This window comes from Xyrauchen texanus, chromosome 37 (assembly GCF_025860055.1).
Source record: "Xyrauchen texanus isolate HMW12.3.18 chromosome 37, RBS_HiC_50CHRs, whole genome shotgun sequence".
NCBI classification, from domain to species: domain Eukaryota; kingdom Metazoa; phylum Chordata; class Actinopteri; order Cypriniformes; family Catostomidae; genus Xyrauchen; species Xyrauchen texanus.
In genome coordinates this window covers 36,722,445-36,749,813 of record NC_068312.1, presented here as the reverse complement: position 1 = coordinate 36,749,813, position 27,369 = coordinate 36,722,445, and the positions used below count along the sequence as shown (strand labels likewise).

Below are 27,369 nucleotides of genomic sequence, written 5' to 3'. Positions count from 1 at the left end.
AGAGCAGACTGGGCATTTCGGAAAGGGGGGCTTTAAAGAGACGGGAGCTACAACAGAGGGTGAAAAGAGGTGCTGCAGCCATTTTTTGAAGTGTACCTCTAAAGGTGCGTTCACACTGCCAGCTAATTTGCCGCTGCAGGTCGCTAGTGGTGTTTATGGAGAGTCTAAACAGCGCTGTTTCTTTACATTTATTATTATTATTAAAATATTAGGATCACGTGAGCTCAACCATCTCTCGTAATCAATAATCTCGTAATTGGCTGTCGCTCCTGAAAGTCGCTCTTCATTTGCATAAATTTGCTAAATTTCTCAACTTTTTCACATCGCTGGACACGCCCACATCCGGTTGCCAATGGTCACCGTCGCTCGTGTTGCCGGAAGTCGTCAGCACTCATTGAAAATGAATGAGATGAGGTTGTTTTGTCGCTGCATGTCGCTGGCAGTGTGAACGCAGCTTTAATAGTTTTTTGTTTTGTTTTTAGATTTCTGAGGATACAAAGTTTCAAAGTTTCTATGTAAGAAACATATGTAACAGAATAACATCTATTTTTGTTTATTAATTACAGAACACTGTAACAACTTTTAATTTAAAAACACTTGCAACAACCGTCACACAAACTCATTTAATAAATGTTACGTTAGTCGTATTTAGCGTTACGTCCAGGTGTTGTTGAAAAATCTGTGTTGAGGATTTCCGCACAAATTTCTCGTTCCTTTGCACTTTTTCAAGAAGGAAACTTAGACTTTGATATAAATGGAACGTGGCATTATTCCTAATCGACGGTACACTAAAAGCACTCAAACTACGTTGTACGGTCAACAGTCACAATTACAACATATCATGATTAAATCCAGTTTCCTCTACGGCTCTTTAAAGCTGAATTGTATAATTTCAGAGCCACTAGCGACACCAAATGAACTGAAATAATAATCACTGTTTTCAAACAGATTCCAGAAAACTCTCCTGCCTTTTCATTGGTTGGACGAACAGGTGGTCCTGCCCCAAACTAACACCATTGGTTGAGTTAACGTTGTTGTGTCGGGCTGGAGGAATGTTTTGATAGCATCACAGAGCCGCAGTGGCTTACTTGTCGTTAAGTTCACTGTACATTAGGCACATATAACCTTACACTCATACGACACGCCGATTAACTATGTACAATCATCGCAACATGACACACAGCACATATAATGCATCAAGACTGAAAACCCATTTGGTGAAAAGGACATACATTTCTCTAATGTGTGCACATATGCAGAAACCCATCCACTCCACAGATTAATCATTTAACGCTGAGTGTTTCAGATATACTTTGGAACAAACCGAGACACTCTTGCCCCAGAAAACAGGTGTCTGACTTCAAATCCCCACGAGCTGAGCGAGATAAATAGTCGGTCTGAATTTGGTTGTGTAGTCAGCTGAATTTACCTCGCCGTCTAACAACGGCTGGTGGAGATTTCCGGGCCGCAGGGTTTAATGGCACGAAACAGAAAGAAGTTGCTAATTACATGTTACAAACTATTTATCAGTTTCTTCATCCGTACAGTGCCACAACGCTCATTGTGCACACTAAATTACTCCTTGGATTGTCTTTGTAAAGTACGTTTTCATAATTAGAGCGCTGTGTGGATGTTTTCTCTCTGTGCGTAGAGAGGGAGAGGGAAAAATTAGCTGACTGGTTAATTTGGACTTGACATCTTAAACCAGTGACACAACAGGCTCTCAAAAGCATCTGGCCCACGTCAACGAATCCTAAAGGAATGTGTAAAATATTGCTCAGCGAGTATTAATGCTGACTATCACCTCTGGAGTCACGAGTTCGAATCCAGGGCGTGCTGAGTGACTCCAGCCAGGTCTCCTAAGCAACCAAATTGGCCCGGTTGCTAAGGAGGGTAGAGTCACATGGGGTGTTCCTCCTTGTGGTCACGATTAGTGGTTCTTGCTCTCAATGGGGCGTGTGGTGAGTTGTGTGTGGATCGTGGAGAGTAGCATGAGCCTCCACATGCTGTGAGTCTCCGCGGTGTCATGCACAACGAGTCACGTGATAAGATGCGCGGATTGACGGTCTCAGAAGCGGATGCAACTGGATTGAGGCGAGCAACCGCGCCACGATGAGGACCTGCTAAGTAGCGGGAATTGGGCATTCCAAATTGGAAAAGGCACATTTTACCTCATAATTCTCATTACTATAACGTATCCAGATTTGTTTTACTATTACCATTGTTTTCAATGATGACTCTCATTGCCACAACAGTATTTTTTTTACTCTATAACAATTAAAAAGGTGCTGTTGTAAAAACTTTTTTTTTAATCAATTACAAAAATGTAATCTATGAAAATTAAAGGCAGTATAAAAAAGCATACTACTACACTACTACAAAATAAATATTTTAAGAATTACACATTTCAATTTCATAACAAAATTGCATAAATTTGAATCGAGTAATCTTTAATAAAATACAATTTGAAAACTGAATATTTTAAGTCATTAACTCAATTTTGTTCAACATTACACAATTCAATTTGATGGAATTTTTTAAGAAATTGAAATGCTTAAAAATACTTACATATTTTTTAGAGTGTATGCTCACAATTTAAATAATATATAATATTTCACGTTGCGGCAACGAGAATATAATGTCCACTTTTTTTGTGTCATGATCACGCCAATGACAATTGGGGTGTAAAACATGCGTAACAGTCACAAAATTAATGTCTCAATGTAAAAGATCCTAAAAAAAGCTGTATTTTCTATATAACAATGTAATATTTGTTTCTATAGATTTTGAAGTAAAATATGAACAGGATATTTTCTTGACAGGTTTCGTGAGGATCATTGTAAGATCCTACTGGATACACTGGAATTCCTGCAGGTATTTCTACCTATAATCTCTTGCTAATGGAGACTTAAATGAAATCACAGAATGTTTTTCATCTTTTAAGGAAAATATCAGCCAAAAATGAAACTTTTGTGATTATTATTTACTCACTCTCATGTTTACTGTGGAACACAAAAGAGGAGTTAGCAGAATGTCCAAACATCTCTTTCCCAAACATTGAAAGTGAATGGGAGGCTGTCAAGCTCCAGAATTACCATTAAAGTAGTCCATATGATCATTCACTATATTTTAAGTCTTCTAAAGCCATGCAATAACTTTGTGGAAGAAACAGAGCAAAATGTAAGTTATTCAGCTCTTAAATCTCATTTAATGCTTTTGCATTAAATGCAAACCTGGCACTTATGACGGCAACCTTAATTTCACTGGTTTTCATGTTTTAGAAGCCTTCGAATAAATAAATTTTTTTGTCGTTCAACAGCTTCAGTCCCCATTCACATTCATTGTATGGCAAAGAGCAGCTCTGACATTTTGCCAAATTTTCTCCATTTGCATTCTGGAAGGAAAGTCATATGGATTTAGAACAACACGAGGGTGAGTTAATAATGACAATTTTTGTTTTAAAGTTAATCAAGAGAATATAAATCAAGATAATAGACCCCCTTTAGACAACAAGTGCTGGACAAAATTTGCTATTTTCTCATCTAGCATTTTGCATGTGAGAAACTTCTCAAAGGGAGAAAAAAGGGGGCCGTAACGAAGCATGTGCGAGCAATCGGTGACACCACTTCGATTTCAGGCCTCAAAGGTGTGGCTGACACTATTAAGACACAAACGGTGTCGTCCGCGAGCCTCCTCGCAGTAAATTTTATTCAAATTACCTTCATTATAAGACACTCTTCATTATAAAACCAAAAAGTGCTGCTGGTCTCCCAGGGCCTTTGGATTAATAAGGACAGCGATGTATTTTAAGCCGTAAACTCGACTTCTTACTGTCCTTAATCTCCTTTCCTCTTCACAGGCCAAATTAACACCTCTACCCCGATCTGACGGGACCTCATTAACTCGCTTCCACTCTGAAAGAGAAAAGAAAGAGAAGAAGACTACGAAGAAGAAGGGGCGAAAGTAGGAAAACGACCAATGACAGCCAACAGCTCGGGGATTAACCCTTTCGTGCGACTTAAAGGCTTCGGGAATCTAGGTCGACGCGCGTTTCTAATCAGCCGCCTGGTTAACGATAATTAGCAGGCAAGGCGGGAAGGGACGAGAGGGAGGGACTCGCCGAAATGAAACAGAAAAAGAAAAGAGAAACCTGTCATGTCGCAAACACTTCAAAGGAAAAGACTTCTCTTTTAAAAGTGCCACGAATGGGGTCCAAAACCCACCAGGGAGATCGTGAAAGCACAGCACTGGAGAGGGGAGGAGAACATGGGCCGAAGAGACCTAAAACAAACACACGCAAGCATCATGGGGACCCAAAACTAACAAACATGCACGCCTCTTACACAATGCAGTGAGCTTGCATAGTTTAAACTAGAGTTAAACTTCTCTAGCACAAGTCAGGGCTGTTGAAATGTGCTCTGAATGTGGTTCCCGTAAGGGTAAAATTTTTTAAAATACACAAGCCAGGTACGAAACAACTCATATTTCAATTTGTATTGTTTTTGTTAAACATACAGTGGCCCCAAAAAGTATTTGGACACTTAAAGGAATGTTTTGTGTTCAATGCAAGTTAATATTGATTACCAGAAAAAATAATTGACTTGTCCCTCGTTTATTAAGGAATAAATACAAATCGTGGTTACAGTAAGTCACTTATAATGGAAATGAATAGGGCCAGTTCATAAACATTAAAATACCAAAATACCAAAAATGCTGGGTTAGGGGCTAATAATAACACCACCTTGTAACAGTATAAGAACGGGCGAGGAGGTGGCGGGAACCGGCTGAACAATTAACATAAACTTTTAATGATAAAAAACAACATAAAATGTTGGGGGTGCAATATATTTACGCTCAATTGACAGCATTTGCAGATTAATGATATTGATTACAACTTAAAAAAAAAAAAAAGAGCAAAAAATCAAAAGTCACAGCGAGGCACTGGAAGTGAATGGGGGCAATCCGTAAACATTAAAAGACACGGTTTTAAAAGCATAGCCACGAGATGTAAACAATAAACATGTTAACAGGGTTTTAGTGTGATAAAGTCAGGAAACTGGCATTAGGTTTGTTACGTTGTCATGACAATAAAGTTATGCCATATTGGATATAACTTTACACAGGTAAGGTTAGTAAGTGATTTTATCACACTAAAATAATGTGAACATGCATCTTGTTTACGGATTGGCCCCATTGACTTCCATTGTAAGTGCCTCAATGGAACACAGATTTATGCTTTTTTTTTAAAGAGGAGGTACGAGTTGAAATACATTTTTGTGGTAATCAACATTATGCCACAAATGCTGTTGATTGAGCTGAACTTGAATGCGATGTCACCGTGGCAACGGGTGGGATTCGTCCTCCGCCACCCGGACTGAGGCGAGTTCAGCACATTAACCATCAACATGTTCCACTAACGTTTAACAACCATTTCAAAACCTAACTCAACTGTTTTGCTTAAAAAATATGTTTGTGTTATGTTTCTTTACAAAAAAATGCCACTTGTGTTCACATTTTGTTATCTATTGCAATGACATTCAGACGTTTTAATTGCTCAGATTATTTTTGTGACCACATGTCACAACATTCCCACACAACACAACATTCCAGAACACAGCCCACCTCGGCTCTGTGATGGCATTGAATCTTTCCGGATGAGCTGCGGTATCATTTCAATGTGCTTTATGGACCACGGATGAGAAACACAAATATGATTTATGATCTTCAGTTTAATAGCTCTAGCACAGGGTTTGAGAGGAGATCAGATGACCGCCTTGACAGCGAGCATGTCAGGGAAGGAACGAGAAGTGCACTATTACAACGAGATGACAGAGAGAGAGAGAGAGAGAGAGAGAGAGACCTCCAGTACTCCTGTATCTTAATGGAGGAGAGATGCTACTTAAGTCTGACGGGAAAATAATACCAGTCAATACAGCAGGAGGGAGGGGGATGACGTGATGCAGAGAGAATTCTGATGTTCCTGGGATGGGCAGTAAACGACTTATCCTGTTGAGATCATTTATATATAGAAACAATCACACATCCCCAAATAATGTGATCAATTGAATCAACTCTGACATTATCTCATATTTATCTTTAAATCATAGACAGAAATAAGATGTTGCTTTTGATGTTGGAAGCTTTGTTATCATTGCAAAACAGTGAGTTTTGACTGACCTGAGCTTGAAAACTCTTGAGGATGGGAGAAACCATCTCCAACACTTCCTGAAAAAGAGACACAACAGTTCTGGAATCAAATGAGAAAACTTATACTCCTAAATCTCATTAAAAAAAAATACAAAATATTCATGCAAAAAAAAAAACACACATATATATATATTATTATTATTATTATTTATTTAATTAATTTTTTTTTGCATTACTTTTAGTAGCATATTTTTATTTTATGAATGCAGTCTATTCTTAAAAAAAAAGTATTATGGTACTACCATGTTTTTTGGGACATATATCTAATATTCTTTGAAGCACAGTAGAGTAGCATGTAAATATACTGTTGTGTAAATATGGTAATCATTCACTATCAGATGATATATATATTACATTTACATTTATGCATTTGGCAGACGCTTTTATCCAAAGCGACTTACAGTCCAATTATTACAGGGACAATCCTGTATTACAGGGACAATCCCCCGGAACAACCTGGAGTTAAGTGCCTTGCTCAAGGACACAATGGTGGTGGCCGTGGGGTTAGAACCTATGACCTTCTGATTAACAGCCCTGTGCTTTAACCACTACGCCACCACCACTCCTATACCATGATATATATCAAAGTGAATAAAATAAAATAGAGGAGTTAAAAGCAAACAAAAAGTAATATAATGACTCATCCCTCACTTTAAAAAAGCAAAAATCATGTTTACAGTAATGCATTTACCTCGGAGGTCTGTGGTGCAAGGCAATGCACTGGGATAAGCATTAAAGTACAATTCAGAAGTATAGCTAAAAGACTTTAACCTGTTGATGTGCGCCCCCTTTTTGAGCACAAACCATGAAAATTACATTTCTGAACTTCAATGGTTGTATTTACGGGACCCTTTGGAGTATGGACACAGTTCTTTTGAAAGAAGACACTTTGGGCTTTATTTCAGTAAAGTTCCAAAGTTGCTCCCAATGGCAGGCTAGCGCCTTACATAGCAGCTCTGCTGCCATTGGTGTATGAATGTGTGTGTGAATGGGTGAATGAATCTCAGTGTAAAGCGCTTTGAATACCGTTAAGGCTTAAAAAGGCGCTATATAAGTGCAGACCATTTACCATTTACCATTTGTGGCAGGGTGGGGCCGGGTCGTGATTATACACACCCGGTCCCTTATCAGGCTAATCAGCCTCCGAGAGGGATAAAGGCCGATGGCAGACAGTGGTGTGGAGAGAGAGAGAGAGAGATAGTTTACGGACATGTCCGTCATGTGTGTGTGTTTGTCTTTTGGTTTAAGTCATTCATTCAAATATTATTTATATTGCCAAGCCGGTTCTCGCCTCCTCCTTCCCATTGAACTCCTTAACAAATGTGTTATCATTAATTACATTTATTGATGGTAAATTATATATTAAATGTAAGCAGACTGACGTCACCACCGAGTGCGGGATATTGTGTATCAACAGGTTAAATATGCATAAAAAAATTACTTACACGTGTGTGCAATTATTATTTTTTTTTCATGACCACGTAAAATTAGGAAACATGGAATATGGGCAGGGATGCCAGAAAGGAACGTTTACTTTACATAGAGAAAAATCCACCAAGAACAGTAGTTCAGACAACCGATAAAACTATTCAGACAATTTAGGCAATTTACAGCACAAATAACACACGTTTTGTATGGAAGCAAGGGGGGCCCCTATAGGTCTTACTGACCAATAACATCTGCCTGAGTCTTCTTTGCAGATTTTAGTACATTTCATAAAAAAATAATAACATATTTTTTTAAATATTTTGAATACTTTGCAGGGCCCCCTGGTGGCTCGGGGGCCCTAAGCGGTCGCTCATACAGCTTATACTGTAGCTAGAAACGGCCCCTTTTGAAAGTATTAATATAAGCGCTCTAACAAATATAAGAACATCATATTTCTGAACCCTTATTTTAAACCCTCTAGTACACTTGCCCCATAGACTTCTATTGTAAGTGCATTACTGTAAACACATTATTGTATGTTTTACTAAGGCACTAAAAACAGTTCAGGGAACAACACCGAAAACTGAAAACGAACAACATTTTTAGCAGAATGCAACCGAAACACCATCAAGGCCGCAGGTGAGACAGGCCAATATAGAACCCATACCTCACAGACCACAGGCAGGAGTAAACAAAAACATCATCTACAGTATTTCACCGCTAAACGCCATAGCACTGGAATCATGGCAGACAAAACGGATGTAGTTATTGCACAAATGAACGTAAGACGCAAATATCAATATTTCCATTCTTCTAATGCATTACATACAGCCTTTATACACTACCAAATTCTCTAGTCTTTATTCATATTGATGTTGCTTGACAGGGAATGGAATATAAAGCATAATAAGTTCTTCTCCGGATATTGCACCATCTGTGTACTCAGAATTAATATGTACTTGACCCAGCCTATTAGCGCATTGTGTGAGCGATTTCTATAAACCCACTTACGCCTAGACTTGGAGCTTACTTGCACGAAAATATCAAAACTTTGTGGCCATACCCACTGTCTTTGCACATAGGTGGATTACACTGTGCCTAAGTCATAGTGCTCTTAAAATAGGGGCCGTATATTGTTAATATGAGACTTGCCAAACTAATTTGTGCAATATTATATACATTTTCTCAACTTCTCTTTTGACTATGTAAACCAGGAAAACCAATATATGTTCAAGAATATCAGAAAGAGAATTTCATCCACCAAGAAAAGTAGTCGAACTTATAAAAGGACTATGAAGACAACTTTAAAGCACAAACACACATTTGTTATGAAAGTATTAAAGGGATAGTTCACCCAAAAATACAAAATTCTCTCATCATTTACTCACCCTCATGCCATCCCAGATGTGTGACTTATTCCTTCTGCTGAGCAAAAATGAAGATTTTTAGAAGAATATTTCAGCTCTTTAGGTCCATACAATGCAAGTGAATGGTGACCAGAAATCAGAAGGTCCAAAAAGCACATAAAGGCAGCATAAAATAAATCCAATAGACTCCAGTGGTTTAATCCATGTCTTCTGAAGCGATATGATATATGTGGGTGAGAAACAGATAAATATTTAAGTATTTTCTTTTTTACTATCAATTTCCACCTTTGACCAGCCCCAACCAGTAGTTGGCTGAATGTGGAAGTGAAAGTGAAAGTGTAGATTTTAAGTAAAAAAAAAGGACTTAATGATCTGTTTCTCACCTAAACCTATCATATCGCTTCTGAAGACATGGATTAAACCACTGGAGTCTTTTGGATTACATTTATACTGCCTTTATGTCCATTTTGGTCCTTAAAATTTCTGGTCACCATTCAATATATAATTCAATTGCATAAAATGGGCCTACAGAGCTGAAATATTAATTTGTGTTCTGCATATTAAAGAAAGTCATACACCTCTGGGATGGAATGAGGGTGAGTAAATGAGAGAATTTTTATTTTTGGGTGAACTATCCCTTTAATAGAAGTGCTCTCACACAAATATAAGCTAATTTTTCTGCTTTGTCCATAAAGCTTAACTTGTTTTGAACCCTCAACATTATGTTAAATAACTTCTCCATTTACACAATGTACTGATACACCTGTCAAACTATTACTGACGTTTCCAGATATTCAATCATGCCACAATGCTTACTGAAATGTAAAACTTCCCACCCATTTCAGACATTGTTTGCTAATCTTGTCAATTCTAACTGTATCTGATGACATTTGTGTCAAGTGCCATGCAAACGAGGAGTTCGGCTTTTGAGTCGAGAGATCTGATGCTGGCTCGTGTTGAATCTTCAAACACAGCCTGAGAAAAAGGACGGCCGCTAACGAGAAAAAATGCAAAATGTCAAAGCGTGTATAATCAGGGACACGTGACAGGCATCTCTCTCGCCGTCACCTTTACCTGAAGAGGAATCAGAAGCATTGCTCGGATTAGAGTGATGGGAATTAAAACAGAGAGGGACTTGAAATTAAAGACTTTTAAAAGAGGATTTTCTTCTCTGAGAACGGCTAACTCATTTTCTTAGATGTTTGGTTCAGGTTTCGTGAGTGAGGTTTGGAAGCTCAAATGCTGATGTTGTTTCGTGATGGATGCAGGGATGTATGAGACCAGTAAAGTCAATAAATGGCAGATACTCTGTGTTAAACTATTAGTGCTGATACTGGAGGGGCGAATCGTTTTATGTCTCCAGTGAAATAGATGCGCCGAGTGGCAGAAAGATCACTAGATTTAGAAAGGCACTGTGACAGGGAGGAGGGCGTGGCTGGGTCGTGATTTTACACACCCGGTCCCTTATCAGGCTAATTAAGACTCTGAGAGGGATAAAGGCTGACTGGGGAAGGTGGTGCGACGAGAGAGAGATCGTATACGGTCAGCTGACCGTCATGTGTGTGTTTGTGTCTTTTGTTTAAGTTTCTCATTAAAGTATTATTTATATTGCCAAGCCGGTTCTTGCCTCCTCCTTGCCCATTTATATCCCTTTACACGGGAAGGAGGAGGGATACGCCGTAGTAGAGTTCTCTTACGAGAGGTTCTCTCGTATTGCGTAAGCTAGCTTACGCTACGGGAAAGATTAATCTTTTCTGAGATATTGAAGCCAAAAAATTATCCTTAATTTTGTATCATTTGTCAATGCAGTGCAGCAACTGCAGACCTTGAGCGGGCTAGCTAGCGAGCTCATTGGTTGCTCTGCGGCAACTGCTGCAGCCTATAGACGAACTTGGGGAACTCGCGTCCAATGAGAGGCGTCCGCGCGCGCTTACTGCATCAAAGCCCGCCAAAATGGGCGTGGCTAGAGTGCATATAAGCGTAGTTCGTAGGCTGGAACCCTGATTTTCATCTCTTCAGCGAAGCTCTTCGCATCTCTGAACTGGAAGCCGCGTCACCATTCCAGGGGCATCTAGCAAGCTTGGACAGCGCTCGAAGAAGCCGGCCGTCTCCGCCACCTTCAGCCATCCTGCGAGCTACGCCATCCGGCGACGTATCCTTTTTTAGAGCAAGCTAGTTCTTAACGAACTTCACAAGAGTAACGAGCGTCTTTTTTAAGATGCCTCGCACCACTTGTGCTTCATGCCGTGCCCCTCTCAGCGCCGGAGACCGCCACATCATCTGCGCTCTCTGCCTGGGACTGGGGCATGCAGAGCTCGCCCTCGCTGAAGGCGGATGCGACCTCTGCGAGGAGCTTCCGATGTCGACCCTGCGGGCTCGACTTCGAGCGCTCAGAACCGAAGCCGCCGCGCGCCTTCCGTTCGCCGGCGCAGGAAAAGCGCCGCTCCCAAAGGCTGCCAGAACCGGTGATAGAAGCGACTGCCTCGCCGGAGCCTCTCCCTCGAGAATCGCTCTCACCCTCCCCGCCCCCCCGGGATGCGCAGTTGCGGCCATCTCGGAGGACGAGGCGGAGGATAAGGGCTGTTCCATCATGGCTTCGGACAGCGAGGAGTGGTCAGGCTCCCACGCCTCCTCCTCGGCCCAGGAATCCAGCAGGACCCGGCTGGAGTCGAAGGGGAACTAACACGCCTCCTCACACAGGCTGTCGACCGCCTCGGGCTCGAGTGGTCACCGCCCCTGAGCAGGCTCCCAACAGACTCGGCGGCTGCTTTCTTCAGAGCCGTCGCCGCGCAACACCAGCGGCCGGGCGCTCCCTTCCTGCCGGAACTCCACACTGAGCTTGCAAAGTGCGTGGAGCAGCGCCTTTCTCGGCCAGGATCCGTTCCCACGTCTCCACCCCTCTACGCCCGGTTGGGCGGCGCCACCGAGAAGGGCTACTCCTCCATCCCCCCGGTCGAGGATTCGGTAGAAGCACACCTTTGCCCGCCCTCCGCGAGATGGCGGTCTAAGCCAGTGCTCCCGTCTAAGGCCTGCAGAGCGACTTCCGCCTATGTTGGCCGCGCCTATTCCGCCGCCGGCCAAGCCGCATCTGCTCTGCACTCCATGGCAGTCTTACAGATCCTCCAAGCGGACCTTCTTCGGGAGTGGGATGAGAAAGGCAGGCACCCAGAGGCTGTTACAGATCTAAGAAGCGTGACAGACCTCACCCTTAGCGCCACCAAAGCTGCAGCCCAAGCTCTAGGGAAGTGCATGGCCTCGCTGACTGTGACCGAGAGACACCTGTGGCTAACGCTAGCCAACAAGGGAGAAGCAGAGCGCTCCACGTTCCTCAACGCACCGCTCTCTCTGACCGGTCTCTTCGGCTCCGCGGTGAGTGGCATTGTTGACCGCTTTTCAGAAGTCCAGAAAGCCACCCAAGCCATGAACCTCTTCCTGCTGCGTCGCGCTAGCTCCTCTGCAGGCCGCCCACGTGACCAGCCTCCTGCACGAGCCTCTTCACAGCGCCCAGCTCAACAAAGTCAGACTTCTCAGAGTCGACAGGGCGGCCGCCCTCGATCGCGCTCAGACAGCCGCCGCAGACCGCCGCCCCCCCTGCGGGCCTCGGTCTAAGGTTGTGCTGAAACCTGAGCAACCGAAGTCCTCCTAGCCTTGTTGAAAAAACGACGGCTCAGTCCCGCCGCGGCCGGACCACCGTCAAAGCTTCGCCCCCTGTCAGTCCCCCTCTCTCAGGCTACTACAGTGGTGGATTTAGCAGCCAACAAGATGGTGATACTGCCCGCTTGCCTGCACTCAAACGCGACCCAAAGAAATCTTGTAAAAAGCAAACATGCCTTATGTGTAGAAAATGTGCCCACAATCCAGTGTTCACCCCTACACACAAGCATTACACTTCCCGTGTTCCTATCAGAGCCCACTCACATAAAGCGGACACAGCCCGCTCGAGTGTTAGAGTCAATAAACGCGCCCACGAATCCGTGCGTGCGCCCCTTCTCTGGCCGCTCTGTCACACGACCAGCCTTATGTGTAGAAAATGTGCCCACAATCCAGTGTTCACCTCTACACACAAGCATTACACTTCCGTGTCCGATCAGAGCCCACTCACATAAAGCGGACACAGCCGGCTGGAGTGTTAGAGTCAATAAGCGCGCTCCGCGAATACATGCGTCGCCCATTCTCTGCCCGCTCTGTCACACGGCCAGCAAACACTTCTCTGTATGTAAGTCCCGTGCCCGTGACTATGCTCGCGCATCACTTAACAGATGTGACTCTTTCCCCATTCACCTCAATCGGAAGTCACTCACAAAACAGCCTGTCCCTGCTGTCTGCAAGCAGTCATACATAAGCACAGTAAGCGGCTCACACATTCTGTTCAGCGCTGTGTGCAGGAATCAGAGCGATTTGGCCATTCACCCTCTAGCGTTACGCTTCAAAGCGTGGGAAGCTATCCCAGGGATATCCAAATGGGTGTTAAGCACAATAAAACAGGGCTATTTGCTACAGTTCGATTGCCGCCCTCCCGCTTCAGAGCGCGGCTCGAAACTATTGTGAACACGGAAGCAGCCTGCATGCTTCGTTCAGAAATAACAAACCTTCTGTGCAAAAGGGCCATAGAGAAAGTGCCGCCTTAGCTGAGCGAGTCGGGGTTTTACAGCCGTTATTTTCTTGTTCCCAAGAAAGACGGCGGCTTCAGACCAATATTAGATCTCAAGGGTTTGAACAAGGTGCTTGCAAAAGACCGTTCAAAATGCTTACAATCAGGAAACTCCTCGCGCATACGTGCCAGGGGACTGGTTTATCTCTCTTGATCTGAAAGATGCCTACTTTCAGATTCAGATGAATCCCGTCACAGGCCATTCTTGAGATTCAGCCCGACGGCCAGGTTTATCAATACACCGTCCTTCCGTTCGGCCTGTCTTTAGCACCCGTACTTTCACGAAGTGCATGGATGCGGCGCTCGCACCCCTGCGGAGTCAGGGCTTGCGAATTCTGAACTATTTGGACGACTGGCTGATTATGGCACAGTCACATACGGAGCTGCTGTCTCACAGAACAGTTCTCCTCAGCCATCTGAACAGTTTGGGTCTTGCAGTCAATTGGACCAAGAGCTCACTACACCCCAGTCAGGCAATTTCCTTCCTTGGAATAGAACTAGACTCCGTGGCAATGACGGCTCGCTTATCTACACAGCGCGCGCGCCGTGTCCAGCGACTAGCCGCGTCCAGCGACTAGCCACGTCCTTTCAGATGAACAGCCTCACGCCTCTGAAAAATTTCAGAGAGTGCTTGGTTACATGGCCTCAGCCGCAGCAGTACTTCAGCTGGGTTTACTGCGCATGCGCCCGCTTCAGCATTGGCTAAACACCCGCGCGTCTCGCCGGGCTTGGGCCACAGGCCGCCAGCCGATCAAGGTGACTCAGACCTGTATTTCAGCTCTGCAGCCCTGGAGAGTGGCCAAATGGTATCAGCGGGGAGTGACGATGGGAGCTGTATCTCGCCGAAAAGTCACCTCGACAGGCAGCGTCCAACACGGGTTGGGGCGCGGTCTCGCGAGGAGCTCTCCGGTTTTTGGCCTATGGTCAGTTCAGGAAAAGCTCCTTCACATAAATTGTCTGGAAATGATAGCGGTCGAGTGCGTAGCTTGTGCGCTTTCTCCGGTCATTCAGGATCACCACGTCCTGGTCCGTTCCGACAACAGATCTGTGGTATCCTACCTAAACCGTCAGGGCGGTGTCAGATCCAGGAACCTCTTCCATCTGGCGAAACGCATACTGAGTTGGTCCCAGTGCCACCTGCGCTCGCTGAGGGCGACGCGCGTGCCAGGCCACCTGAGCGGCGGCCCAGACAGACTGTCCAGAGACAATATTCCTCCAGGGGAATGGTCCTGCACGCTCAAACAGTCCAGAAGTTATGGCGCATATTCGGCAGAGCAGAGATAGACCTCTTGCGTCAGAAGAGAACTCTCACTGCCCAATATTTTTCTCGAGCGAGGGCAGCTGGCCCAGGACTGGCCCAACCGCCCGCTTACGCCTTCCCTCCCGTCTCACTATTGCCACAGGTAATGCAGAGGATCAGGGAAACGCGTCACTCGGTGCTCCTCATAGCCCCACATTGGGAGAATCAGACATGGTTCCCGGAGCTTACGCAACTGTCACTGACAGCGCTGTGGCCCATCCCAGTGAGAGCAGATCACCTCTCTCAAGCTCGCGGCACGATCTGGCATCCCCACCCAGAACGCTGGGCGCTGCACGCGTGGGTGATCAACGACTATCCGTCACTCTGCCAGAAGGGGTAATAAACACCATCATACACGCTAGAGCCCCTTCCACGAGAAGACTCTATGCGTCAAAATGGTCTGTGTTTTCAAAATGGTGCACAGACAGAGACCTGGACCCATGGACATGTGGGGTGTCGTCGCTGCTCGTGTTTTTACAAGAGCTGCTGGATAAGGGCAGATCCCCATCCACGCTCAAAGTGTATGTGGCGGCCGTCGCGGCGTTCGCCGAACCCCTGCACGGCCAGTCACTGGGAAAAAACGAGCTGGTCATCCGGCTTCCTCAAGGGAGCTAGAAGGATGAACCCCAGCGCCCCCATCGGTTCCTATCTGGGATCTTTCTATAGTTCTCGAAACTATGAAAGCCCCCTTTCGAACCGCTTCAATCCGTGGATTTGAAATACCTTTCACTCAAAACCGTTTTTCTGACTGCCCTGTCATCAGTCAAGCGTGTGGGAGACCTTCACGCGCTGTCTGTCAGCGCTGCGTGTCTTGAGTTCGGACCAAGTGACTCCAAGGTGATTTTAAAGCCTAGACACGGCTATGTTCCCAAGGTGATCGGTACTCCTTTCAGAGCACAGGTCATTTCCCTATCGGCGCTGCCAGCATCCGATAGCTGAAGCGGCGCCAATCTCCTTTGCCCAGTCAGAGCACTGAGATTGTATACTGCGCTCGCCTCTTCAGACGCTCTGAGCAGCTTTTCGTTTCATTGAGGGCGCACCAAAGGTCTCGCCGCCTCGAAACAGACACTGTCTAGATGGATAGTGGGCGCTATTGCTGCCGCATACGGCGTCAAAAGACCTGCCATGCCCGTTGGGCATTAGGGCTCACTCCACTAGAGGCATGGCCTCATCGTGGGCATGGTCCAGCGGGATTTCCATTCCACGACATATGTGTGGCAGCGGGCTGGGCTTCCCCTCCACCTTTGTCAGATTTTACAATCTGGAAGTGCCGCCATGCAGGCAAAACTACTAGCGGTTTAATACGCTACAGCTCCCCTGGTGAGCTGCACTGATGGGACTCATACCACACAGACCGGCACCGCCGCTCTGTCGTTCCCTTCCCACTATGTGCTTATGTATTACACACACACTGGCCCGCACTCTTGCCGGCCAAATATTATTTCCCCACTCACAAGGGCTCCCGGGTCCCCCACCCCGGGGCTCATGCAGTGGATGCTTGGCGCGCATGGCGTTGACAATGGGTTCCCGTAGCGTAAGCTAGCTTACGCAATCGCGAGAGAACCTCTCGTGAAGAGAACGAATCGGTTACCTAACGTAACCTCGGTTCTCTCTAGATGAGGAGCGAGTATTGCGTAGCCGGCCGTGCTTCGCGCCACGGCGACTTTACGCTTCATTCAATGAAAACCAGGGTTCCAGCCTACGAACTACGCTTATATGCACTCTAGCCACGCCCATTTTGGCGGGCTTTGATGCAGTAGCGCGCGGACGCCTCTCATTGGACGCAAGTTCGCCCAAGTTCGTCTATAGGCTGCAGCAGTTGCCGCAGAGCAACCAATGAGCTCGCTAGCTAGCCCACTCAAGGTCTGCAGTTGCTGCACTGCGTTGACAAATTATACAAAATTAAGGATAATTTTTTGGCTTCAATATCTCAGAAAAGATGAATCTTTCCCGTAGCGTAAGCTAGCTTACGCAATACTCGTTCCCTCATCTAGAGAGAACCGAGGTTATGTTAGGTAACCGATTCGTTCTCGCCACTACCATCGACCCCAACATGCCGTCTGCTGGGGGATGGAGGAGCCCGGCCACCTGGAAGCAGAGGAGCGGCCGCCGAACTTGGGGGGAGATGGGGCTCCTAACCGTCCGCCTGGAGCAACCGCCAACCAGCCGCTGAAACGCGGCGGGGAGGGGCTCGCTGTGGACTGCCTGGAGTAAAAATCTGCCATTTTACTCATGATTTTTGTGAAAGTGAATATAAGTCATTGTTGATGTAGCGCCTCTATTGTTCATTTCACCAGGAAACTGCCAAGATACTTACAATGAGCCACATAAATATAATTTAGTAAAAATGTACTGTAACATGATTCTATGAGACAAGGTTAAATATTTATCATATGTAATGAGGAGTGGAGGAGGTGATAGAGAGGTGCAAAGAGTGTAGGGCGGAGACAAAAGAGGGGACGAGACAATGGGGAGGAGCTAAGAAAGGAAGTAGGCGGAGACAAATAAGAGGCCCAGCGGAGGGGCAAAGGCAAGTGGGAAGAACAGAAACGAGAGGAGGGGCTTACGTGAAAGGGGAGGGGTATATAAGTGGGTGGAACTGAAAGAGAAGGGGTGGAGACAAGGGAGGGGTGGAATAGTGGGAGGGGTATAAATTAGAACGGGAGGAGCAGAAACAAGTGGCGGAAGTGTTAAAATGAGGCCGGAGACTAAACAAACGGTAGAAACAAAACTCTGTTACCCTCTCAGGTAAGGTCAAGAATGGCAAAGAATACCTTGACAGAGTTTACTAACTTGAAACTGGTTAGATGAATAAATAAACAAATGAACTGAGAATTGGTGGGACTAATTTGCATCGGTCCCCTCTCTCACCCTTCTACTTACCTCTGGGACATTTTTCTTGAATTCACGGCTCAGCTCCACCAGGTGTTTATGGCAGTCCTCACTCTCTTCCTGTCGGCCTGCAAGTTGTGCTGCCACTGAATTTAGCTCCGTCTACGGAGGACAAGACAAAGAAACAAAAAGAGAGAGAGCTTTAGAGAGGCCTGCCAACACTCATATCCACAGCTTAGTACATACAGAAATAAATATGCACTGCTGAATATTAACTGTGTAATCCGTCATGATGTGATAGAAGGCGACTGCTTACTGTAAGCTCAGCCCCATTAATAATTAAACCAAAATAAATCCAATGCCTACAGTAGCAGAAGGCCTTTTAGATAATCAGAATCCAAAATAAACAATACCTCTGCAACAGTCATGGGAGAACAAGAGGAGAGAGAGAGAGAGAGAGAGAGAGAGAGAGAGAGAGGGGGACAGAGAGAGAGAGAGAGGGAGAGAGCAAATGGTGCATGCAGAGATAAACAACGCAGGAATTCTTAATATTCACCAATATCCAGTTGCTTACAAAAAACTGCAATATTGACAGACAAACATTTAGGAGAAATTGGCAGGAAGGATAAATGACCAAAAAGGTACAGTGATAATTTCATATATATATATATATATATATATATATATATATATATATATATATATTATCAAAAACATGGTATTATCATGGTGTATGTCCAGAAAAACCTGTAATTGCAGTGGTACCATGCCCCAAATTAAAACTGGTATTATCATGGTATAGCCTATTTACAAAGCTCATTGTATTGGCATTGTATATGTCAACAAAAAACAAAATAACAAAACAAAACACAAACAAATATATATATATATATATATATATATATATATATATATATATACAGTGAGGAAAATAAGTATTTGAACACCCTGCTATTTTGCAAGTTCTCCCACTTAGAAATCATGGAGGGTCTGAAATTGTCATCGTAGGTGCATGTCCACTGTGAGAGACATAATCTAAAAAAAAATCCAGAAATCACAATGTATGATTTTTTAACTATTTATTTGTATGATACAGCTGCAAATAAGTATTTGAACACCTGAGAAAATCAATGTTAATATTTGGTACAGTAGCCTTTGTTTGCAATTACAGAGGTCAAACGTTTCCTGTAGTTTTTCACCAGGTTTGCACACACTGCAGGAGGGATTTTGGCCCACTCCTCCACACAGATCTTCTCTAGATCAGTCAGGTTTCTGGGCTGTCGCTGAGAAACACGGAGTTTGAGCTCCCTCCAAAGATTCTCTATTGGGTTTAGGTCTGGAGACTGGCTAGGCCACGCCAGAACCTTGATATGCTTCTTACAGAGCCACTCCTTGGTTATCCTGGCTGTGTGCTTCGGGTCATTGTCATGTTGGAAGACCCAGCCTCGACCCATCTTCAATGCTCTAACTGAGGGAAGGAGGTTGTTCCCCAAAATCTCGCAATACATGGCCCCGGTCATCCTCTCCTTAATACAGTGCAGACGCCCTGTCCCATGTGCAGAAAAACACCCCCAAAGCATGATGCTACCACCCCCATGCTTCACAGTAGGGATGGTGTTCTTGGGATGGTACTCATCATTCTTCTTCCTCCAAACACGGTTAGTGGAATTATGACCAAAAAGTTCTATTTTGGTCTCATCTGACCACATGACTTTCTCCCATGACTCCTCTGGATCATCCAAATGGTCATTGGCAAACTTAAGACGGGCCTTGACATGTGCTGGTTTAAGCAGGGGAACCTTCCGTGCCATGCATGATTTCAAACCATGACGTCTTAGTGTATTACCAACAGTAACCTTGGAAGCGGTGGTCCCAGCTCTTTTCAGGTCATTGACCAGCTCCTCCCGTGTAGTTCTGGGCTGATTTCTCACCTTTCTTAGGATCATTGAGACCCCACGAGGTGAGATCTTGCATGGAGCCCCAGTCCGAGGGAGATTGACAGTCATGTTTAGCTTCTTCCATTTTCTAATGATTGCTCCAACAGTGGACCTTTTTTCACCAAGCTGCTTGGCGATTTCCCGTAGCCCTTTCCAGCCTTGTGGAGGTGTACAATTTTGTCTCTAGTGTCTTTGGACAGCTCTTTGGTCTTGGCCATGTTAGTAGTTGGATTCTTACTGATTGTATGGGGTGGACAGGTGTCTTTATGCAGCTAACGACCTCAAAGAGGTGCATCTAATTTAGGATAATAAATGGAGTGGAGGTGGACATTTTAAATGCAGACTAACAGGTCTTTGAGGGTCAGAATTCTAGCTGATAGACAGGTGTTCAAATACTTATTTGCAGCTGTCTCATACAAATAAATAGTTAAAAAATCATATGTTGTGATTTCTGGATTTTGTTTTTAGATTATGTCTCTCACAGTGGACATGCACCTATGATGACAATTTCAGACCCCTCCATGATTTCCAAGTGGGAGAACTTGCAAAATAGCAGGGTGTTCAAATACTTATTTTCCTCACTGTATATATATATATATATATACTTATATGGTATTACACCATGGTAAAACCATGTTTGTTGACAAAGTACCCTGGCAAAACCATGATTTTTACATGGTAAATCCATGTTCTTTTGTACATGTTACCATAGTAACACCATGTTTTTGAACAAGGTACCATAGTAATACCATGTTTATTTAGGCAAGTACCCTGGTAATACCATGTTTTTTATATATACCATGTTTTTCGAGAAGGTACTATTGTGATGCCATGTTTATTTAGACATGGTCCCCTGCTACCACCATGGTTTTTGAACATATACAGGTGAAACTCGAAGAATAAGAATATTGTGCAAAAGTTCATTAATTTCAGTAATTCAACTTAAAAGGTGAAACTAATATATTATATAGACTCATTACAAGCAAAGTAAGATATTTCAGGCCTTTATTTGATATAATTTTGATGATTATGGCTTACAGCTTATGAAAACCCCAAATTCAGAATCTCAGAAAATTAGAATATTACATGAAATCAATTAAAAAAAGGATTTTAAATACAGAAATGTCGGCCCTCTGAAAAGTATAATCATGCATATGTACTCAGTACTTGGTTTGGGCCCCTTTTGCATTAATTACTGCCTCAATGCGGCGTGGCATGGATGCTATCAGCCTGTGGCACTGCTGAGGTGTTATGGAAGACCAAGATGCTTCAATAGCGGCCTTCAGCTCTTCTGCATTGTTTGGTCTCATGTCTCTCATCTTTCTCTTGGCAATGCCCCATAGATTCTCTATGGGGTTCAGGTCAGGCGAGTTTGCTGGCCAATCAAGCACAGTAATACCATGGTCATTGAACCAGGTTTTGGTACTTTTGGCAGTGTGGGCAGGTGCCAAGTCCTGCTGGAAAATGAAGTCAGCATCTCCATAAAGCTTGTCTGCTGAAGGAAGCATGAAGTGCTCTAAAATGTCCCGGTAGACGGCTGCGTTGACTCTGGACTTAATAAAGCACAGTGGACCAACACCAGCCGATGACATGGCTCCCCAAACCAACACAGACTGTGGAAACTTCACACTGGACTTCAAGCATCTTGGATTGTGTGCCTCTCCATTCTTCCTCCAGACTCTGGGACCTTGGTTTCCAAATGAGATGCAAAATTTGCTCTCATCAGAAAAGAGGACTTTGGACCACTGAGCAACAGACCAGTTCTTTTTTTCTTTAGCCCAGGAAAGACGTTTGACATTTGAAGCCCATGTCCAGGACCCGTCTGTGTGTGGTGGCTCTTGATGCAGTAACTCCAGCCTCAGTCCACTCCTTGTGAAGCTCCCCACACATTTGAATGGCCTTTTCCTGACAATCCTCTCCAGGCTACGGTCATCCCTGCTGCTTGTGCACCTTTTTCTTCCACACTTTTCCCTTCCACTTAACTTTCTATTAATGTGCTTTGATACAGCACTTTGAGAACATCCAACTTCTTTTGCAATTACCTTTTGAGGCTTTCCCTCCTTGTGGAGGGTGTCAATGATGGTTTTCTGCACAACTGTCAGGTCAGCAGTCTTCCCCATGATTGTGAATTCAACTGAACCAGACTGAGAGACCATTTAAAGGCTCAGGAACCCTTTGCAGGTGTTTAGCTGATTAGAGTGTGACACTTTGAGCCTACAATACTGAACCTTATCACAATATTCTAATTTTTTGAGATTCTGAATTTGGGGTTTTCATAAGCTGTAAGCCATAATCATCAAAATTATATCAAATAAAGGCTTGACATATCTTACTTTGCTTGTAATGAGTCTATATAATATATTAGTTTCACCTTTTAAGTTGAATTACTGAAATTAATGAACTTTTGCACGATATTCAAATTTTTTGAGTTTCACCTGTATCATGGCAGTACCATTGAATTCTTTGAAACATGTTAACTAGGCAAACAACATGGTAAATTAATAAGGTAATCATTCAGTACCATAATATATATCAAGGAACTATGGTAAAAAAAAAACATCCAACACCATTATTATACCACTTCAGCCAATGTACTGTATTTATCAGGGGGAGGTCCCAATTCCCATTCGACAGCATCTTTCCAATCAAATAGCAATGATCCAGCCTACGTTTTCCATTTCCAACTCATTTTTAGAAAACATAATTTCTGTTGCCTGTGCCAATTCCCTCACTATTACAAATTTAAAAAGTACAACTATTGTACCAAATACATGACGTAAAATTAAATGTACTTAGTTTTAATTAATCTGTTCCCTTACTTACAGGTCATTTAGAATATTGTCTAATGGAAGAGAAACCAAATTTACGACTCAGCTTTCTGCACAGCTTCTTGGATGGTTCTCAAACCTTTAATTCACTGGAGCCTAAAAGTGTGGATGGTCCTAACTTGGGACAGTCAGTTTAATCTTCCTGGACACTTTCTTCCAAATTAGTCATAGGGTTTGGAATAACATGAGGGTGAAAACATTACAATACAAGTATGCTACAGTATATACTTTTTATAATTTTTTTTGCCATAGTAGCAAAGGGATATTGTGACGAGGAGGAGGGCGTGGCCGGGCCGTGATGGAGCACGTCCGGTGTGGAATCAGCTGATCAGTGGGAGAGTGAGATAAAGGGCAGCCGAAGACTCTGGTTCGAGAGAGATGCACACGGTCGCATTGCATGTGTGTCTGTTTATGTTTGCTTAAGTTCATTGTTTAAGTTCATTTATGCATTAAAAGTTTATGTTGATTGTTCAGCTGATTCCCGCCTCCTCCTTGCCCAACCTTTACACTGTTACATTGGTGCCAAAACCCAGGAGGGAGGAGGGATACGTTGTTGCGGAGTCCTCGCCACTGCCATCTGCCAGGGGAGCAGCCACGGCCATCGGCCTGGGGACGGAGGCGTCGCTGCCGGCCGGCGAGAGCCGGAGGAACCGCGACCGTCTACTAAGAAGGGGAGGTAGCGGTTCTGTCCGCCAGAGGACTCGCTGCCGTCCACCTGGGGAGGAGCGAGCTAGCATCCGCCAGAGGGCGGAGTAGCAGTTTGGACCGGGCCACAGCGCATCACTCCTCCCTCTTGAGTTTCGGCACTACTGTAACAGGTAAAGACAGGCAAGGAGGAGGCAGAAACCGGCTGAACAATCAACATAAACTTATAATGATAAAACACAACATAAAACATAAACGAACAGACACACATGCAACATGACCGTGAGCGTCTCTCTCTCAAACGGGCATCTTCGGCTGCCCCTTATCTCGCTCTCACGCTGATCAGCTGATTCGGCACCGACCGAGCTCCATCACGGCCCGGTCACGTCCTCCTCCTCGTCACAGAAGTGTACAATTTCTTGATCTGTGACTGTTGGATTTAACCTCCATTAGCTTTAAATATGACTGACTCATGGTGACCATGTCTACATGGAGCAATGAGTGTGTCCTGTTTAACAGGCCCAAAACTATCAGTCAACCCCTGGTGATATCAACGCAAATAACAGGTTAAACAACTTTTATGCTATTAGATGACTTGGAAGTTTGTAAAAAGGGCAGTGTATCTACAAGAGCAGGTGTGATATACTGACTGACCCTAATTCTAAATAAAAAAGTAGGACTGTTTTTGAAATTAAAGGTGTCATCTATTTTTTCATCATGCTATTGTTCTTTTTTGTATCCATCTTTAATCATTCTGTACTTTAGTTACTGGAATTTTTAAGTATGTTGTGCGTTTTTCAGTGGCTTTAGTGTGATTACGTAAGTAAACGAGTGGTACTATACAAATAAAATATCTCTAAACCATGAACCTAATCAACCATCACTGAGGTGAATCACAACATTACAAACTTTTTGGGGGTTTAGGGATTTTTTCCCGTTTTTCACTCAATTTGGAACGCCTAATTCCAATGCGCTTTTAAGTCCTCGTGGTGGTGTAGTGACTCCACTCATTCCGGGTGGCGGAGGATGAATTCCAGCTGCCTCCGCGTCCGTCAACACGCGCATCTTATCACGTGGCTTGTTGAGCGCGGTGCCACTGAGATGTGCTTCACGCCATCCACCACGGCATCCATGCTCAACTCACCACGCGCCCCACCGAGAACAAACCAAATTATAACGACTACGAGGAGGTTACCCCATGTGACTCTACCTTTCCTAGCAACCAGGCCAATTTGGTTGCTTAGGAGACATGGCTGGAGTCACTCAGCATGCCCTGGATTCGAACTAGCGAACTCCAGGGGAGGTAGCCAGTGTCTTCACCACTTTACCAGCGTCTTTACCGAAGTCTTTAACACTGGAGTCTGAATCAAGTCTCGAGTCTTTTGTCATGAGTCCAAATCAAGTCTCAAGTCACTAAACATTAGTGGTTGTGGCTCAGGTGGTAGAGCAGGTCGGCTGCCATTTGCAGGGTTGGCGGTTCGATTCCCAGCCCACACAACTCCACATGCCGAAGTGTCCTTGTGCAAGACACTGAACCCCAAGATGCTTATATAGCAAAAAAAGTGCTATATAAGTACAGACCATTTAGATCATACATATACACATATACACCGATCAGCCACAACATTAAAACCACCTGCCTAACATTGTGTAGGTCCCCCTCATGCCAATCCGCATATCAGAATAGCATTCTGAGATGATATTCTTCTCAACACAATTCTACAGAGTGGTTATCTCAGTCACCGTAGAATTTGTCAGTTCAAACCAGTCTGGCCATTCTCTGCTGATCTCTTTTATCAACAAGACATTTCCATCCACAGAACCGCTCACTGGATGTTTTTTGTTTTTGGCACAATTCAGAGTAAATTCTAGAGACTGTTCCAGAAATACTCAAACCAGCCCATCTGACACCAACAATCATCCATGTGATTATCTAATCAGCCAATCATGTGGCAGCAGTGCAGTGTATAAAATCACACAGATACAGGTCAGGAGCTTCAGTTAATGTTCACATCAACTATCAGAACTATCAGTCATTTTCGTGTCTGGAGTCTGTTCGAGTCTCAAACTCAAGTCCCTATCTCTGCTACAATCCAATGAAGCATTGAGAATGATGCATTTGAATTAAAAACAATGGAAAAATATAAAACTAATGATTTAAAGTTGTTGATTATAAGTATAGAATCAATATTGACAGTCTCACAATCTCAATCAGCTAATCTCTGAAATCCTCATTCCTTGCAGTGCAGAATGATAATTTTCTTTACTGTACAAAATAAAAAGAATACTTAAAAGAACACAGATGCAACAGCATGACACGGTATGAAAATAATGGTACTTTACAGCTCTCAAGAGAGCGGCTTGGTGCGACCGCACCGGTTGTACCGCCCTAACGGGAGATGTCTAATACAAAGGTGCTGAAATAAAGACTAAACTTTTGGCAATATGTCCAGTAGTATGTCTCATCAACACGAAAATAATGCAAAAATGCATTATATCATTATAGTGGGCTCTTTTTAGCAAACCGCAGAATGAAGACATTACAGACATTACAGCTTAATAATTTTGTTACAGTACAACACACACATGATGGTCAGCTGGCCGTAAACAATCTCTCTCTCGTCGCACCACCTTCCGCAGTCGGCCTTTATCGCTCGCGCAGGCTTAATTAGCCTGATAAGGGAACGTTAGTGTATAATCACACCTCGCCCTTCGCCCTGTCACATACGCGCTGCATTCTGAGCATTGCCATGAGGGGCACTAGAGAGGATTTTCTTCTTTCAATCATCAACTGTTATGGTGGACTCAGACGGCAATTTGAGTTGAATCTTTTAGAAAAATATAAATGACTTTTTGTCCCCAGTCCATTCAAAGAACGTATTTTTTTCTCCGTGTCTCTCCCCACTTCTAGGGTGACCATGCATCCTCTTTTTCGGACCTTAAAAAAGCATCTGGATTTCTAAATTTGCTAAAATGTCCGGGATTCGGCTTTAGTTGCATTATGATGTGCATCTGGTCTAATACATCATTGTGTGTGCGTGCATATTTGCATCGCTTTAACCCCTCTTTGTAAGTCTCGCCTTCTCGCACACTAATTTGTTGATTATAAGAGGCTTGCCGCAACAATTGGCCAAATTCCTGCCTGTCAATCTCTCCGGGAATGTGCAAAGTGCTGTTGTGTTCGGGCTCAAACATTTGCTTGACAATAGCAGCAAATGACAGCTGAGTGGAAACTAAACGAAACCAAATGAAAGCGCAAATTAAAGAAGATTTGCCCAAAAAATTTACATGCTTTCGTCCAGATCCGTGAATGTCAGTTGCTAATAAAGGTGCAAGTGATTTAGAAGCGCACACATTAGCTCTGTGAAGCATAAAGGGTCAGCAAAAGGTGAAAGTTCATCAGCTAAATTAATGGACTACTTTTTGCATCCAGGTAAAATCGTTATCACATTGCTTCATTTTCCATGGCCGTTCAAAATAATAGTAATAGTAAATGAAGGTACACACATGGCATCAAATGTTTTATTTTAGTACATGGACATTTTTGTATTTTGTATTTATTTATATATATTTATGTTATGCTAATAGAGCCTCTTTTTCACTGTATTAAAGTTTGCATTCATAGCAAAACTGTTTTGAACCCTATTATTCCACCCCACCCCAATACGTAATGTAATGTATGTACAACAGGACCACACGTTGGCCATGCATTGGCCAAGAGCTCGCGTCTGCATTTGCGTACTTGCGTGAAGTACTGTATGTTTCGGCATTAACAGTCATGGGTATACTAAGAAACTCTGGCTTTATTTATATTAATAGTTTTGACATTCAACACATCACAAGCAGCATCTTTGCTCCCTGTATCTTCTACAGTGGCAAGCTAACAGCAGGAGTTCAAAATAAACCTGCCTTCTCTCACCTTTCTAGAATCCCAGCACACTTTCCATTGTTTTGCTGTTGTTGTTGTTTTCCTGTTTGTTCATTTGTGCTCAGAGAGGCATGAGACACTCCTGATGCAACAGCAGCATTTGCCAAAGCCTCCTTTATTCCCCGCTTCTCGGTTACCCATTATGCACTGAGGCTCCGAGCCACCCGTTTGTGCAAGCATGCTCGGCGGGTGATGATCCATGTTAGTCAACATCTTTTCAACTAGGACAATTGCACTACACATAAG

General features: G+C 43.9%; 1 protein-coding gene across 1 annotated transcript in view; it reads right to left on the bottom strand.

The window, feature by feature from the left end:
• The window catches only part of LOC127630598 (homeobox protein cut-like 2), a 131,499-nt gene that overhangs the window by 90,484 nt on the left and 13,646 nt on the right, over positions 1–27,369 (bottom strand). Inside the window, exons 3-4 of the mRNA XM_052108213.1 lie at positions 17,837–17,947; positions 6,178–6,225 (exon numbers count right to left, since the gene is read on the bottom strand). Coding sequence (XP_051964173.1) covers positions 6,178–6,225; positions 17,837–17,947 — 159 coding nt within the window. The remainder of the gene's footprint in view (positions 1–6,177; positions 6,226–17,836; positions 17,948–27,369) is intronic.